Raw genomic sequence first — 16,060 nt, 5'->3', positions numbered from 1 at the left:
TCTCATCATTTGTTCCCCTAAACCCTAATCTTATCAAAAGGATATGCAGAATTTGATAATCCTTTAGGGATAGTTTCAAATTGCTCTCCACAATGACAAAACTCTCAATTTAAAGAAGTTAAGAAATTTCACCCAGGGATCCTACAGATAATATCAGAGACTAGTTTTGAACACTGATGCTCTAGTTCTAGCTCTAGCTAGGACTTTCTTTACTATACGTGATAATCAGTTATCATTCCTACCAAGCAAACTTTTAAAAGATTGACTTGTAAACCAGAGTGCCGGTTTATTAATTTACTATAGTGATATGACTTTCTAGTGACCAGAAATTTCCCAAAGTACTCCTTTTCTGGTTTAAAGGTGCCATGTAAACAAAAATTAACCTGGCTGCCCAGTGTACACAGAATCAAGAGAACAAAGTTGGATAATGGGTGTGAGAATTAGCTGAGCTGATGTGTGGGAGTTTTTTACCAAATATACGTGTAAATCCTAGAAAAAGTGGTGAACTGAAAATGGGATAAAATGGAGCAATGTCATTTTTGTCATTTTATATTTATATTTTATAACCTGTCTTATCAACCTGGCCTTGGTTGAGAATTTGGAATTCTAGTCCAACCCATGCTTTACGCACATGTGCTCTTTATAACATACTTGACAATAACATCCCCTTCCCTACTTTGTACACCTGTGATAGGGAGAGCCCATTACAGCCGGCAGCTTCTTCTACTTTTGAATAGATAGCTCTTTCAGAAAACACACCTGCTCCTCTTAAATCTTTTTAGCGGTTCAAAATCTCGTATGATTTCCAGGAAAATACTCTCCTTGCCCCAAATTTCTCCCAGGCTACGTTTAACTTCTCTCTTACAATAATTTAATTTAAGACATAGGCAATTCTATTAGTGGGAAGACAGCATTAGACAAATAACTTGGAATAAAATTTAACTTGGAAATGCGTCTCGGGAGATAAAATTTTGGGGGGAGTATAACTTCTATTAGCTTGTCTAAATTTAAGTTTATTTGAATATACTAACAACTGAATCTGTTATATTTTGGAATTAGCGACAGGGGAAAAATTAATTCTACTGTCTCACAACTAAATGATGACTCAGTTTGACAACTACGTGTTGACTTCCACCCCGCAACGGCCCCCTTCTCTTTAAAGGGGGAAAAAAAAACACCACGGATAAATTAAATAATGTCGAAACACATTCATGCTCCACGTCTGCAATCGCAGCGCATGCGCCGGGTCACCCGAGCGCTAGTTTAACTGCGAGGCCTGCTGGCGCATGCTCAGCCCGTCTGTTCCGTCAATCGAGAAGGGAAGGGACAGAATCCGGACTAAGAGGAAAGAGAGCCCGCGGCTGCGCAGTTGCCTTCGTAGGCTTCGGCTGGCGGCGCAGGCGCCCTGGGAACATTTTGACCGTAAACATCCTGCCGATTTGAACGGAGGGTTTGGGCGGCAGGAAGAGCCGCGGCCATAGCTGCCGCCATCTTGTTTGTTTGAGTGAAACGGAGAGGAGGCGGAGGCGGCAGGCAAGCGACTGCCGCGGCGGCGGAGGAGGAGGAGGCAACAGCGACGGCGGAGGAGGCGGTAGAAGCAGGGGCGGCGAGAGAGGCTCCCCCTCATACCGCGCGAGGGGTGTCCCCCCTTCTCCCCGTTCCCCCTCCCCCTAACCCTCTCCCCTCCTCCCTCGGCCACCCAGCCCGTCCCCGCTCCCAGAGGAGCTTGAGGTGAGATACTCTACCAACTCTTCCCCCCCCCCCCCCTCCAATTCTTCCTCCACCTTCGGGGCGCCGAGCGTCCGGGCCCGCTGCGGGAGGGAGCGAGAACCGAGCCGCGACCGGGCCCAGTGCCCGCGGGATCGGGCCCGGCCTCCTAGCCGGGCTCCCCGGGACAAGCCTCGGCGCGCGCTGGGGGTGGGGGAGCAGATTTAATTAAAAACACCCCGCCCCTCGATGCAGCCTTCCGCGGCCCGCTCCGGCCTCGGTGGGGTCTGGAGGCACCGGCGCTGCAGGCAGGCTTGAGAGCCACCCCCACCCCCGGGGCTTGGCCTGGCCGTGCGGTGGGGGGTGGGGGGTGATCCTCGGGAGGAGCGGGATCTCCGGGGAAATGGCCCGCCCCCGACCCCAGTGCCAACTTCGGAGGAAGAGCAACAGTTTGTAGAGCTTGGGAAGCAGGAATCTAGGGAGAGGAGCCGGCTGTGCCCAGAGGGCGGGGGCAGCCAAGGGCCGAGGGCTCCTCTGGCCTCCTCCCCCCTCCCTTTAAGGCACTCATCCCTTTAAGGCAACATCACAATTGGGAAAGACCAAATAGAAAAAGGGGGGAAAACTCGACAGGGACATACCTGCTTTGGACCCTTCGCCGTAGAGTACTATAGTTAGTTGTCTTGTTTCTCCTTCTCAACTTTCCTAACCGCTGTTTATTCTCTACTGGTTAATGCATTTAATGTTTGGTGGAGATTTGGGGGGAAATATGTTTAATTTAAGTCTCTTCTTAGATCAAAGGGAAGGACGATTGGAAAAAATAGCTCAGTTTTTTTATAGAAGTAGAGGCTCCTGTAGAATCGTGCGACTTAAGTTTATGTGCTAAAGTTTCTACTGGGTAGATATATTTCGAGTTTGAATGGAGTAACCCGAAAAGACAAGCCTTTGACCAATTACGACCTTTTTATACCGTCTTTTGCTTTGTTTTCTAGTGAAAATTTCTCAGTATAACTTGAAAACACTTCACAAATAAAATGCCTGTGAGCTATAGTCATTTAATGTCATGAGAGTTAATGAAAAATGAAGGATTTTGTTTTAATGTCAGAAGCAAAAGAGAGAATCATGTTTATTTTAAAGGAACCCTGGAGTAGTTGGGAATATATGTTGTGGATAAATTAATTGTAACATTGAATAAACTCGAGTATACAAAGTGATTGGCATCATACCCTTTAGTATTAGTAAAGTTTGCTGTTCAGAATAATGTTTATGTGACTTAATCATACAGTCTGATTGGATTTTGTAGACCATTTCCTTGCTTAAAGATTTTGTTTTCTAAAACATTAGTCTTAAATGTTTTTGTGTTTTTTTTTCCATATTTTAATTTGCTTATCAGAAATAACAATATTCCATCTAGAAAATAGACTATCCGGTATAGGTAAAGAACAAGGGAAGCAGTTTACCAGACAAGTTACTTAAGCAAAAACTTGTTGGTCTTTGAAAAAAGAATATTTGGGCTAAGATCACTTGCAGAACTAGATCCTGTTATAGCCTGTGTGTTCAATTAGTTGATATACTTTAAAATAAGAATTTACTCTTTGTGTTAAATATTTGATCATTATTTGAAATGACTTCAGCTTCTTTGATGTTTAGATTATAAACATAGAACTGGAGAAGAAACAATGCTAGCCAATTCAATTTTTTTTTTAATGTACCATAAACTACAGTATTTTCTCTGAAGAGTATAAGTAGTCTGGTAAAAGGAGAATCTAATTGACATGAAGGTCAGTATCTGTGTTAAAGTGTCTACTTTATAAAAATGTTACATATGCTTATCAACACTCTGCTGTTGGGTTACTAGATAGAGTTCTGAATTCCGTGTGTAATGATACTGATAAAAAAAAAAAAGGAATGAAGCATTATTGATGTTTAACTTCCAACATGAAAATCCCAGAAATTTAACTTGGCATTTTGAATTCATATGGGAAAAAGTAACTTTCCGTATTCTTTTTTTCTTAAAATGTACTAAAACATCAATTAATTTTTATGTCATGCTAACATAACTGCTATTTTTTTAAATTGACTTTTCATAGCAAAACTGAGGCTTAACTATATTTTGAGTTGGCAAAATTTAGTCCTAAATTCAGAGTTTTTTAGAGTTTGAAATACATTTTTTAATTTGAAAGAACAGGTGACTAATAGTTCTGTTACTATATTAAACCAAAAGATAATGTTATCAGTATACTGTTATCTAAATTACATATGCTAATAGGAACTGTTGGTCATATTGAAATAAGAACATTGCTTTCCTCTGACTTGACCTGCCATACTACTCTCCATACCAGTTTACAAGTTACAACTTTACCTCCTCTTGCCAAGAAGTTGCATCTGCTCAGGAACTTAGGTTCCTGTAGTAGAATGGGAATTGACTATTTTGAGGCACAGTCCTAACCAACAGCTGAAGAGCTACCATGAGCTGATAACACCTGATAGAAAGTGCCAACAGCTTAATTTGCAGAACTTTCAGAAAATGTTTTAAGAATTTTGACTTTAACTAACTCCTTGTAGAGTTCATCACTTTTCCAAGTGTTTAAAAAATATTTTTTGTTCTTGAAGTTATTAATATGGGTTTATGCTTCTGTGGGTGAGTTAAAAGTGTCTCACCGGATCATTCAAATCATTCAAAAAAAGTCTTTTAGATATTAAATAAGAATTTGAATTTGGTATTTTACTCTTAGGAGTAAACATTCTTTAGAGCAGTTGTTACTATGATAATCTTTTTTGAACAATTGAAACTAGTCCTAGGCAACAGCAAGTCAGCTTCTTGAGTTTTGGAGTGTAAATATATGAAAAGTACTTGAGGGAAAAAGAACTGAGAAATCATTGTTAAAGACGATCCTAGCTTGAAATATTTCAGTATCCTCTTGAATCATTGATTGGGAGGAAAAAATCAATATTCAGTTTTAAATTAGGGAATGGTAACCCTTTTAGGGAGCATAATGTCTTAGAATAAATGAGGATTATTTGAGAGCATTCAGTTTAAATGAATGAAAATTTTCAGAACATTTTGCTGTTAAGTGGTTGAGAAGTGCCAGTTACCTGAATGCCTCTCTCTCTCTCTCTCTCTAAATAGACTTTTCTGTCTAGGTATTTCAATCAGTGTATCACTGGAATCGCAAATATTTTCTATTCTGAAAGGAACTTTAATTCTCACTATTAAACGTAATCAGAATGTACCAGTTTTGATGTGAGAAGTGTTCCAAGACATTTTCAACACCAAATTAATATACCAAAGGAAAAATTATTTCCTATGTGACTTATTTATTATGACTATGACTTATGATGTTTTATCTACTTGCTTTCTTATTGCTTTTGCTTTACTATGACTGATTTGTTCACTGGTAAAGTTACTAGGTCAAGAATGAACAGTAAGTCAGTTTCAAAATCTGTGGAGTTAGGGAATGATAAACTTTAATAAGATTATAGCTGAGCTCTTAAGATTCAGATTTAAATTCGGGGGTGGGGGGAAGCATGATTTTTTTACTCTCAGGGTTAGTCCCTAATTGAAAAGTGAGATGTTTTCATTCTTGAGCATTTACGTGTTGATATAGTATTTTCTTTTGCCTTCTAGTCAATGAAATGAAAATGTATCTTCAAATATCTATGAGTATGAAAAGTTAGTAAAATTTGGATGCACTTCAAGATTTCAAGAATCAGAGGGGGGAAGAGTTTCTCAGAGATTCTAATGTGTTATCATGGGAAAGAGAGAGGAAAAGAATAATTCAGAATTGAAAATTTAAAACTTCCTATTTGAAATGATAAGATCCTTCTGCCCTATTAATAGGAAAACACTGAATCAGTGGGCCTCCTATTAAGCTTCTACTATGTACCAGTCACATGGACTGGGGGGGGGGGAAGGCCCTCAAGGAGCCTCCTTTTTATTGGGGGAGACAACATATATACTTTAAGGTAATAGTTGAGGAAACAGGAAAAGGCTACATTTCAAAGATAGAATTTGAACTTTGTAGAAAATTGGGGATTCTAAGAGTCAGAAGTAGGAAAAGTATTCCATTTATGAACAATCTATATTAAAGGCACAAAGGTATATAGAAGTGGAATGTTGAATTTGAGGAACCAAAACTTGGCTAGAACATAAGAGTAAACAAAATAATGGAAAATGAATCTGTAAAGGTAAATTGGAGTTGGATTGTAAAGTACTTTTAAAAGGTCAATGGGGGGGGGGGGGTGAATTTAATATATATAATCCCAGAAAATATTTCTAGTACTATCAAGATCAGATTGGAAAACTATTTTTGCATTTAAATTGCATATGTGATTTTTAAAAATTGTCTTTTAACAGGTTTAATCAACTGGCACCATGTTCTACGCTCACTTTGTACTGAGTAAGAGAGGGCCGCTGGCCAAAATCTGGCTAGCGGCCCATTGGGATAAGAAGCTAACCAAAGCCCATGTATTTGAGTGTAATTTAGAAAGCAGTGTGGAGAGTATCATTTCACCCAAGGTATGTTTTATGTCAATATTAATAGATAATTTGGTGTTTTTGTTATGGATATTAATTATAGAAGCATAAATATGCCTTAAAAGTTTATTAAAGGTGAATGAAATTGAGAAATCATCCCAAATAACCTGTTGTTTAATAGATTAGCACAAAACTTTATCAGATGAATTTGCTTAATGTTTGTCATTTTGATTTTTTTTTTTTTTTTTTAGACAATGTCTCAATAATTAGACTTAGCATGATTCTTTAATACCCTGTTCTCTGTTAATTTATGATACTATCCTCCCTAATCTAAATTTTGTGGTGTGTGTAAATGTTTAACTTTAAAGGCAGGTTTTATCTTTGGGGGGGTACCCTTATTCAAAGAGTTCACTTCCACTGGGTGAAGGTTACTGGAAAGAACACTTTGGTTGAATAAAAAGGGTCCTGATCATTAGATCTATTTGCCTCTTGCCCCAGGAGTCTCCAGAAAGCGTTGCTATTCAGTTTGCCTCTTCAATTTCTACCATTTAAACACAAGCCTAAAAAATTTGTCTTTTTTAATCTACCTGTGTCATAACTTCCTGGACTGAGAAGTATGGTTTTGGGAACTTTGAAAGCTTTTTTTAGTTGCTCTCTGTTGCACTGAGTTCCAGTTTTTGTTTTTGTTTTGTTTTGCTTAAGTTCTTAGAACATTTTCTACGAGTAATCCTCTATCCTCTGCTTGAATATTGCTGCTGACATTGAACTCATTGCCTTGCTAATCTAATTTTTAACAGTTCTTATCATTAGAAACTTGTGTTTGTCTTGAGCCAGAATTTTCAACCATGTGACTTTTTGTTCATTGATCCTAATGATTTTCTACTAAGATAGGTACCTCTTTTCTACATTAGAATCTTTCAGCAATTTGAAGATAGTGGTCTTGTCTTTCTAACTCTAAAATCTTCATCAAACCTTTCCTAAGTCCTTTGTAGGATAGGGATTATTCCTTGAGGCTCCCCTGAAACTGCTTGCATTTATTTGGAATTTGCCAATTTATGTATATCTTCCCTGACAATATAAGTTCTTTTAAACTAGAAATTGTTTTACTTTTGTCATTGTATCCCTGTTGCTTGGTACCTAAGTACTTTATAAATATGTACCCTGCTCTTAGATTAGAGAACTTTGATATTCAAACACTCTAGCCTCATAATTCATTAATATCTATTCCATCTAAGCCCAAGTAGGAACAGTCACACTCCATATCCTTGATCCTCCCATTCACTTACTAGGATCAAGAAAAGTGAAATTCTTATCTACCTATACTTTTCTAGGATTCTGTCTTTTGAGACAACACTGTTTTTTGTTTGTTTGTTTTGTTTTTTGCTGAGGCATTTGGGGTTGTGACTTGTCCAGGGTCACGTAGCTAGGAAGTGTTAAGTGTCTGAGACCAGATTTGAACTTGGGTCCTCCTGACTTCCAGCCTGGTACTCCTCTCCACTGCACCACCTAGCTGCCCTCAAAACATTTTTATATCTATTCTTCATCTTCACAATGATCTCTACTCCTCAGTGCAATGGTCAGTGTCTCTTTTCTTGTTTCCCCTTTTACTATCTTAATTCTTTAGCTAATTGGTTCCATTGTACTCTGCTCATGAATCTCTTATCCCTTCCTTGTCAATAAGTTGGGTGTCAAGTTAGATGCCTACTGTGTGGCAGATGCTCTTCTGGGCCCTGGTTAGAGACAGAAACAAAAAGATTTGAAATATTTCCTAGTCTCAAAGCAGCTTAAAAGTGCTTCTTCCAAATTCACACGTTGCTAAAACAGTACTAAAGGAAGTCATGTAAGCATGCTGTCTCTAATCTACTGCAAATTTGTTTTTTAATCTCAACTGACCCCTATCCACTTTATCGATTTTTACTGATTCTGGCATTCCCCATAGCTGCTAGTTCCAAATTATTTTTTTTTTCCTTCTCAGATTTTCTAGGCTCCCCTATATCTTCCTCAGCACAACCCTGTATTGGAAAAAATAGAGGCAATTCAAGCTCTCTTCATAGCAAAATCCTTTAATGTCATTTCCTCTTCTCCTTTATCCCTCTCATTTGTGAAGAGATGGCCCTTCTCATGACCAAGTCCAACTCAGCTTGTAACCTTGGTCATCCTCTTCCATCTTTAGTTATCTTTTTATCATCTCTTTCTAATCTAATTTAAATTCTTTTCCTAACTACTACTTTCTTGCTCAAAGCATGCTCAGATAGCTCTCATTCTTCACTTGTCCCTCTTGTCTTTTCAGCTGATATCCTATAGTTTTCCTCCCTAAACTGGTAGAAAAGGCTTTTTACATTTCTGTTTCTACTTCCTCTCTTCTTACTTAGTTCCTTGCAATCTGACTTCCACCCTCAGTTTTACTTTTGCAACATCTCTTCAAAATAAAACCCCTTCTCTTCCTCTGATATTGCCACCCCACTGTCACACCTTGATTATTGTAATAGTCTGCTGGTAGGCCTGCCTCTCTCAAGTCTCTTACTACTCCTATCATCCTCCATTCAGCTATTAAAATGATTTTTCAAAAACGCTGGTCTGATCATGGTATTCCCTTACTCAGTAAACTGTAAACTAGCCTCTCAAAGTAAAATAAAAATACTCAGTTTGGTTTTTGAAGCCCCTTATAACCTCTTCTCCCCCACCTTTCAAGTCCTACCTTTCTGACACATACTCTTCAGGTCAGTGACATTGGCCCACTCACTGTTCCCCCATCTCTCATCTCTGGTTATTTTCTCTTGTTTGGTCCCCATGGCTGCGAAACTTTGCCTTTTCAACTCTTCACTATTACCCTTCCTGGCTTCCTTTAAGTCCCAAGAAAAATTTTGCCTTCTATGGGAAATCTTCTCTCAGTGCTTTCCCCTTTTAAAAATTATTTCAAAAATTATTTCCTCACTGACTGTTCCCCCCGTTCTCAGCTCTGGTTATTTTCTCTGCTTGGTCCCCATGGCTGTGACACTTTGCCTTTTCAACTCTTGACTATTACCCTTCCTGGCTTCCTTTAAGTCCCAAAGTAAAATTTTGCCTTCTATGGGAAATCTTCTCTCAGTGCTTTCCCCTTTTAAAAATTATTTCCTATTTCCATATAGCTTAGTTTGTATATATTTGTATGTTGTCTCCCCTGCTGAATTGTTGCCACTTTTTATATTTCCAGCACTTCGCACAATACCTGGCATATAGTAATAAAGGTTTATTGACTGCATGGTAACTACTAGCATTTATACAGAGCTTTATGTGGTTTACAAGAGTTTTGCAAATATCTCATTTTGCCCTCTTAACATTGCTGAGGTAGGTGCTGTTACCCCCATTTTATGGATAAGGAAAATGGAACAGAGGTTAGATGGCTTACTCAGGACTCATAGCTAGTAGTATCTGAGGTTAGATAGGAACTGACAACTTCCTGGCTCCAGGTCTAGCCCTCTCTGCTGCACCACATGGCTGGCTCTAAGTTTCTTCTTGTGCAGAATTAAAAATGATCCCTTAATAAACAGATAAAATGGTTTTTCTAATCCTCATCCTTCTTGATCTCTGAAGTATTTGACCCTATAGACTCCCCTCTCTCCCTATCTTTCTAGCATTTGTGACATTGATCTCTTTACTGACCACTTCTCAATTTCATTTTTCTGGTTTATCATCTATATGCCTTCTAATTATGTATGTACTTTAAGGTTATTATACCTGTCTTTCCTACTCTTCATTCTCTTGTTTTCATAAATTTCCTTACATTTAATTAACTCTCTGCAACTTCATATATCTAATTCTATTATCCTAAAGTTCTGATCCAGCATTAACACCTGTCTGTTGGATAATTCCATCTGGGTATTCTGTAATTACCTCAGATTCAACATTTCTAAAAACAGAACTCCTCTTTTCTCCTTATGTTTTAACCCTCTTTTTAACTTTCCCATTTCTGTTGAGAGCACTACCCTCCTTTGAAGTTCGGACCTTGCAGCCATTTTCAATTCTTCATTTACCTTTTATATACCAAATATCTAATTGCTAAGTTTGTCAACTCTCTCTCTACTGGATCTCTGATATATTACCTTTTTCTCCATTCAATTACCACTCTTAATTAAGTCTGGCTCTTAATGATTTCATTGCTTGGAACTATTTTTCCTTCAATAAATAATTGGGTCTGAATCAGATTTTTGAATTAATGTCCTGCTTCTCTCTTTTGAAAGATGACATTATCAACAAATCAGATGACATGGGACATTGTCCAAATTCAAGAAGTCTCCCATCGTGACTATATTTTACCTTCTTGGCAGCTTTATCTTGAGGAACAATCAAACTTTACAGGTTTTTCTGTAGTTTATTTTCTACCCTATTGTTTCCACTCTTCAACTTTTGATCCTCACCCAGATGTTCCACATACTGTTGTTCCCTTCAAATTCATGAATTTCCACCATTTACCTTGTTTATATATAATGCTACCATATTGAATCTTTAAAACAAATGTCCTGTGCTGGACTTGTTTTTTCTCCATGTCTTGTTTCAGATGTCATGGATACAATTTTCATCTCTGTGCATGATTCTCAGGATCTATTTGTCCAGGCCTAATCTCTCTCCTAATCACCTTTTGAACATCTTAAACCCAACATGTCCAAAACTGAACTCTCCATCTTTTCCCTATTGCTTGTAGAAGACACCACCATACAATATCTCTTACCTCCTCATATCTAGTCATTTGCCAAGTCCTGTTGGTTCTACTTTTATGTGCCCCTTTTTCTCTGACGTGGCTTCTCTTTCTCCCTCCTCTAATGTAGCAAAGCCCTTCAGAATGTAGCCTCTCCTATCCTTTCTATTTTGTAGTATTCTTACATGTACTTTTTCCTCTATCCCACAAATACTCTTCCCATCTGTTAACACCTCTTTTCAGTCTCTTGAATAAAACATTCCCAGGTCCCAGATATTTTAATTGGCTTTCCCTACTACTTTGAACCTTTTTCTTCCCACCTTTTGAACTAGCCATTCCTGGTCCTTTTTACTCTTAGTGCCTGCCTACCACTGATATGTTAGAGCTAGCTTGACTGGCTTTTGAGAACTGGTTGTTAAATTTTCAATATTACCGAAATCTGCAAAAGCTACAAATCAGGGCTCTATTATTTTACTGATTGTCTATAGACTTATGAAAATATAATGTAGATTAAATTTAATGGTTCATGTCCTTTCGCACGGGCACGTGTGTGTATTTCTATTTCTTAAACATTTGCCAGTACTTCCTTCTTGCTTTATTGCTGAGATTACCTCATTAAGAGTATAAGCTCTTAAAACTCTAGCTCATTTTTTAGGATACAAATGCTGCTCCTTAACAATTGTATCAAAGAACTTTTTTCAGCTTTTCATTCTTGAATAAGGTGCCCTTCATCAGATCAAGTCTCCAGACCTATATTATAGATACACTATATCCTTGGCCCATCATTTGTTTATTTTAGATCATTATCACATTCTTCAGTATCATCCTTCACTCCTTTTTTCTAAGTTCCGACTTGTGATTTCTTTAGTTTCCTGTCCACTGATTTATAATCATCCATGTAAAGTATTTTCACATTCTTCTGTGAATCACTAAAATTGAGTGATGATTATTAGATATGACCAGTTCCAGACAGCTTTTCATCTTTACTACTTTAGCTACATGCCCAAGGAAGACAACACACTTTTCTCACATATAGCTACAATTCTTCATCATTAAGTTGCTGTCTACTACAATTTGTCTTCTTCTTGACAATAATTGATTGCATCCCTCTTGGAGTAATGCTTTTTGAATTGTCACTATCTTGGGGACCACAGAAAACTCTTGTTATGTCCCGATCTTCCCTTTACCAAGTATAATTGAAAGCTTATCTAGTCCAGCTACCTATTTTTATAGAAGAAACTGAGGCCTACAGAAATTAAATGATTTGCCACTATGGTTTAAATGGTTGCCAATTTAAAGTCGGCTGAGTTGCCAATCTGAGAGCTAATATGCTTTCTATAGTTCTCTGCTATAAATCATTAAATGTGATCCTCTTATTTTAAGGGGTACTAAGTTTAATCATTTGTAGAACTCACTGTACTGAACTAACCTATGCTTAAAGGGAGTTAAAAATAGAATATTTTTTCAGTCCAATAGAGTAAATGAGGCAAGCAAATGCTGTGAAATTATTTTACTGAGAATGATTTTTGATGAGGAACTTTGGCTTTTTGTAAAAGAACAGATTAGGAATATCAAAATGATAAAGCTTTACACAGTGCCTGTACATAGTATTCATTTAATGCTTACTGATTGATTAGTGATAGTAGTATATTGGCAGAATTGCATTGACTGAGGCAGTGTTTGTTGGGAATTATGCATGTAATCCAAAGGCAATTTTATGGACGTATAAAATAGCTGAAAGAGAGAGAGAAATGATTACAAAAGTTCATTGAAATATATAATTTAAGTTAGTGGTGGGTCAGAAGATGTTAAATTTGTGTATAAAATTTAGCTTTTATTTGGGATATTTTTTTGGGGGGTATCAAATATTTTGACCAATAAATGTTATATGATGGTAGGTTTATATGTCATAATTCCTTACCAAGAGGACTGAAAACTATACATGTTAATTTGCCACAGTAAGGCAGTGTGTACTTCTTTAGAGTCAAAGGAGAGAATGTTGGTGACCCATACATACATCCTTAAGAGAAAATTTAGCCCCTTTTAAAAAATCTATTCAAGTGATTACTCTGTTATTACTTGTTTGGTCAGAAGGAGGCTTAAGTTTTAACAGATAGTAAATTCATGCTAGGTACTGTTGAATAGAGATATAATTTATGTCCAATTTCAGATGTATTTTAAAGTTCACATTAGAATAGAATAGAATAGAATAATATTTTACTAAAGATTGACTTACTTGAATGATTCTTTATGACTTATGTAGGTTCTTGTTATGGTGAATTCTTCATTAATTTGTTTAAAACATTGGTCACTGTAGATGGCTCCTGCCATTCTCCCCTTCCTTAGCATCATTGCAATACTTTTATATTGTATTTCAGATTCCTGTGTTTGGGAATTGTGTATTTAGCAACACCTATCCTACCTACTACCCAAAGGAAAGAAATTAAAAACTTAGGTGGATTGCTTTTCACCGTTATCAGTTTCCCACTATATGATAAAACTGTATAATAACTTAAGGTGATGAATGAAATGGTCTTTACTTTTTAATCATGTATGCTTTTCCAGATAAAGCTTTTGGTTATTGTAAATGAAGAAAACTGTTCGGGATGAGGGTTGTTTGGGTTTTTGGTATAAGCCACTCCAACTTTTTTGCATTGAGGCATTTATATAAAGTAGATTTCATTTGGCTAATTAATCACTGGTATCTCTTAATAGTGTATCATAAAAGCAAAGCTAAAACTACAATAAATCTTGTTTTAGGGGGGAAAAAAGTCATTGTAACATCTAGGTATAAATAAACCTAAACCTTACTGTAAATATTTCATTTGGCCTTTGAATAGAAAAATTTATTAAATCAAGCCAGTTTTCCTGTTCATTTTTGTTTTGTATGTTAAATTTGTAGGTAAAGATGGCACTTCGAACCTCAGGACATCTCTTATTGGGAGTAGTTCGAATCTATCACAGGAAAGCAAAATATCTTCTTGCAGACTGTAATGAAGCTTTTATTAAGATAAAGATGGCATTTCGGCCAGGTATTGTCAAACTTTCTTCTATGCTACTTTGCTCACTATTTTCTCTACTTTTGTATTGGTTGCTGTAAGTGATATTCTAAATTATTCACAATAATAAAACTGACCAAATACTATCATCTTTTAGAAGAGAAATCATCTTAAAATCACAAATCTGATTAACCATTATACTCTAAGTTCAAAGGAAAACATTTTTTAAATTAATGCTATATAGTTGCTAATAATAAGCTTTTTTGTTTCCTGTTACTTTCTAAAGCATTTCTATGTCATGTGGAGCCCTTTGGTAGTCTGGTGAAGTCAACATATCCCATTTCAAAGTCATGTTTTTAAATGCATAAAATAGAATATGTACAATTAATTATAAAGGAAACAGTTACACCACAATGTAGTTGTCAAAAAAAAAATGAGTTACATTTTGTTTAAGAACTCCTTTTTTAAAGGCTAAGATAACTTGTCCTTTATCAACATCCAAAACTGTTGGGTTTTTGTCTTGATTCTGAGAATTTCTTGGAGCAAAGAAATGTTTCTTGTTGTCATATTGTTTAAAGATAATTGTACTGTGCTGTTATTTTATTTTTCATAACTTTCAGAGGAATTTTATAATTATGTTGACCCATGGGGATTATTTGATTATTAATTTGGTGGGTGGTTTGCAGTTTTTACTTATACATAAGACTACAAAATAACATATTGCTTATTTTGGACAAAAAATTGATTTTTACTTGATAAAGTAATTATTAAAATGCTAAAATGCTTGCCCTAAAATCATATCTCCTAATTTTTAGAAAGATAAACATGATATATGGCAGTGTGGCATCCATAGGGTCCAGAAAAATCTGGTTTTGTGTCTTTATCTCTTTATGCATAATGACTGTTTGATCCTGGAGAAGATAATTTTAAATTTTTTTATACCTCCAGCAGCTTTTAAAGACTATCTTAACTTATATCAAGACATTTTGTATTTTGTCCAGGAAATTTCACTGCCTTCATCTTTTGTTCTGTAGAAATTAGGTAGTGCATCCACTTCTTAACTGGACTTTGTCTTTTTTTAGGTGTTGTTGATTTGCCTGAAGAAAATCGGGAAGCTGCTTACAATGCAATCACCTTACCTGAGGAATTCCATGATTTTGATCAGCCACTGCCTGATTTAGAGTATGATTTTTATTATTTATTATTGGCTTTGCCTACAAGACATGTAAAGTGGTGCATTCCAGTACTATCTTGTAGCTTAATTAAAGTCTTGGCATTGTTTTTAATACAGCTATTATCTTGGAAGTACACATGCTGTGATTTTGCTGTTAATCATTTTGGTTGGTAGGACCACTGTTTTGTATTATCTGGCATAGGATAGGATAAATGGCATACCACAAAGGCTATGCTAGTTCTGATAATTCAGTGGAGGTCAAGTCATCTTTATAAATGAAGATTTTCTATAATAAGCACCTGAATAAAGTTTTTGTGGGACAATTTGACCAGAAGCTAAAATATGCATTTCTTTTCATGTTTCAGTTCATTTCCTAAAGCTGTTGAATATGAGTAAATCAAAAGAGGGAAATTATTAGAAATTTTCCCCTAGCTTGAGATTTGCCAGACTAATTTAGGAAATGGAACTTCAGCTTCATTCTAGTTTTGTTATAGCATGATTGAACTTAAGAAAACGTATAATCTGAACCTTAAAAAGACATTCATAGTCACTAAGGCCAACCTATTTAACAGAAACCTGTATAGCTTCCCTTAATCAACCTCCGTTTTTGGATATCACTAATCATGTAGTCCTTATCTTTCAAAATAACCTCACTCCACTTTTGAATGTATCTAATAGAAAGTTTGTTTTATTAACCAAAATTTGCCTGTCATTAAAGTGTACTCCTTGTCTCAATTCTGCCTCTTAAGATGTAAACAAATTATATCCTTCTTCTACATAGTAGTAGTCTTCAACTATTTAAAGGTATATCATATATCCTCCTTTTCTCTCCTATCCATTTTCCACCCCCAGCCCCCCAAGTCTTGTCTTCTGATTGAACATCCCTGATACTTTGGTCTTTTACATGATAATTTCCATTTCCTTACATACTGGTTCTCCTCTGGTTGTACTCCATCTTAACAGGAGTATATCCCAAAATAGTGTCTATAACAGATTCTCAGCTGTCTTGAGCACAATAGGACTATAGCCTT

General features: G+C 36.4%; 1 protein-coding gene across 3 annotated transcripts in view; it reads left to right on the top strand.

Moving 5' to 3' along the window:
- Positions 1–1,421: 1,421 nt before the first annotated feature.
- The window catches only part of RAD21 (RAD21 cohesin complex component), a 30,347-nt gene continuing 15,708 nt past the window's right edge, over positions 1,422–16,060 (top strand). The window contains exons 1-4 of one of the 3 annotated variants that reach the window (XM_012541779.3): positions 1,422–1,731; positions 6,062–6,223; positions 13,759–13,888; positions 14,938–15,037. In XM_012541779.3, coding sequence (XP_012397233.1) covers positions 6,080–6,223; positions 13,759–13,888; positions 14,938–15,037 — 374 coding nt within the window. In that variant the 5' untranslated portion in view covers positions 1,422–1,731; positions 6,062–6,079. Of the gene's footprint in view, positions 1,732–3,353; positions 3,486–6,061; positions 6,224–13,758; positions 13,889–14,937; positions 15,038–16,060 lie in introns of those variants that run through there. The other 2 variants (XM_012541780.3, XM_012541782.2) reach the window with 2 other exon arrangements.

Source organism: Sarcophilus harrisii, chromosome 1 (genome assembly GCF_902635505.1).
Source record: "Sarcophilus harrisii chromosome 1, mSarHar1.11, whole genome shotgun sequence".
Lineage (NCBI taxonomy): Eukaryota > Metazoa > Chordata > Mammalia > Dasyuromorphia > Dasyuridae > Sarcophilus > Sarcophilus harrisii.
This window is presented reverse-complemented; position numbering and strand designations above follow the sequence as displayed.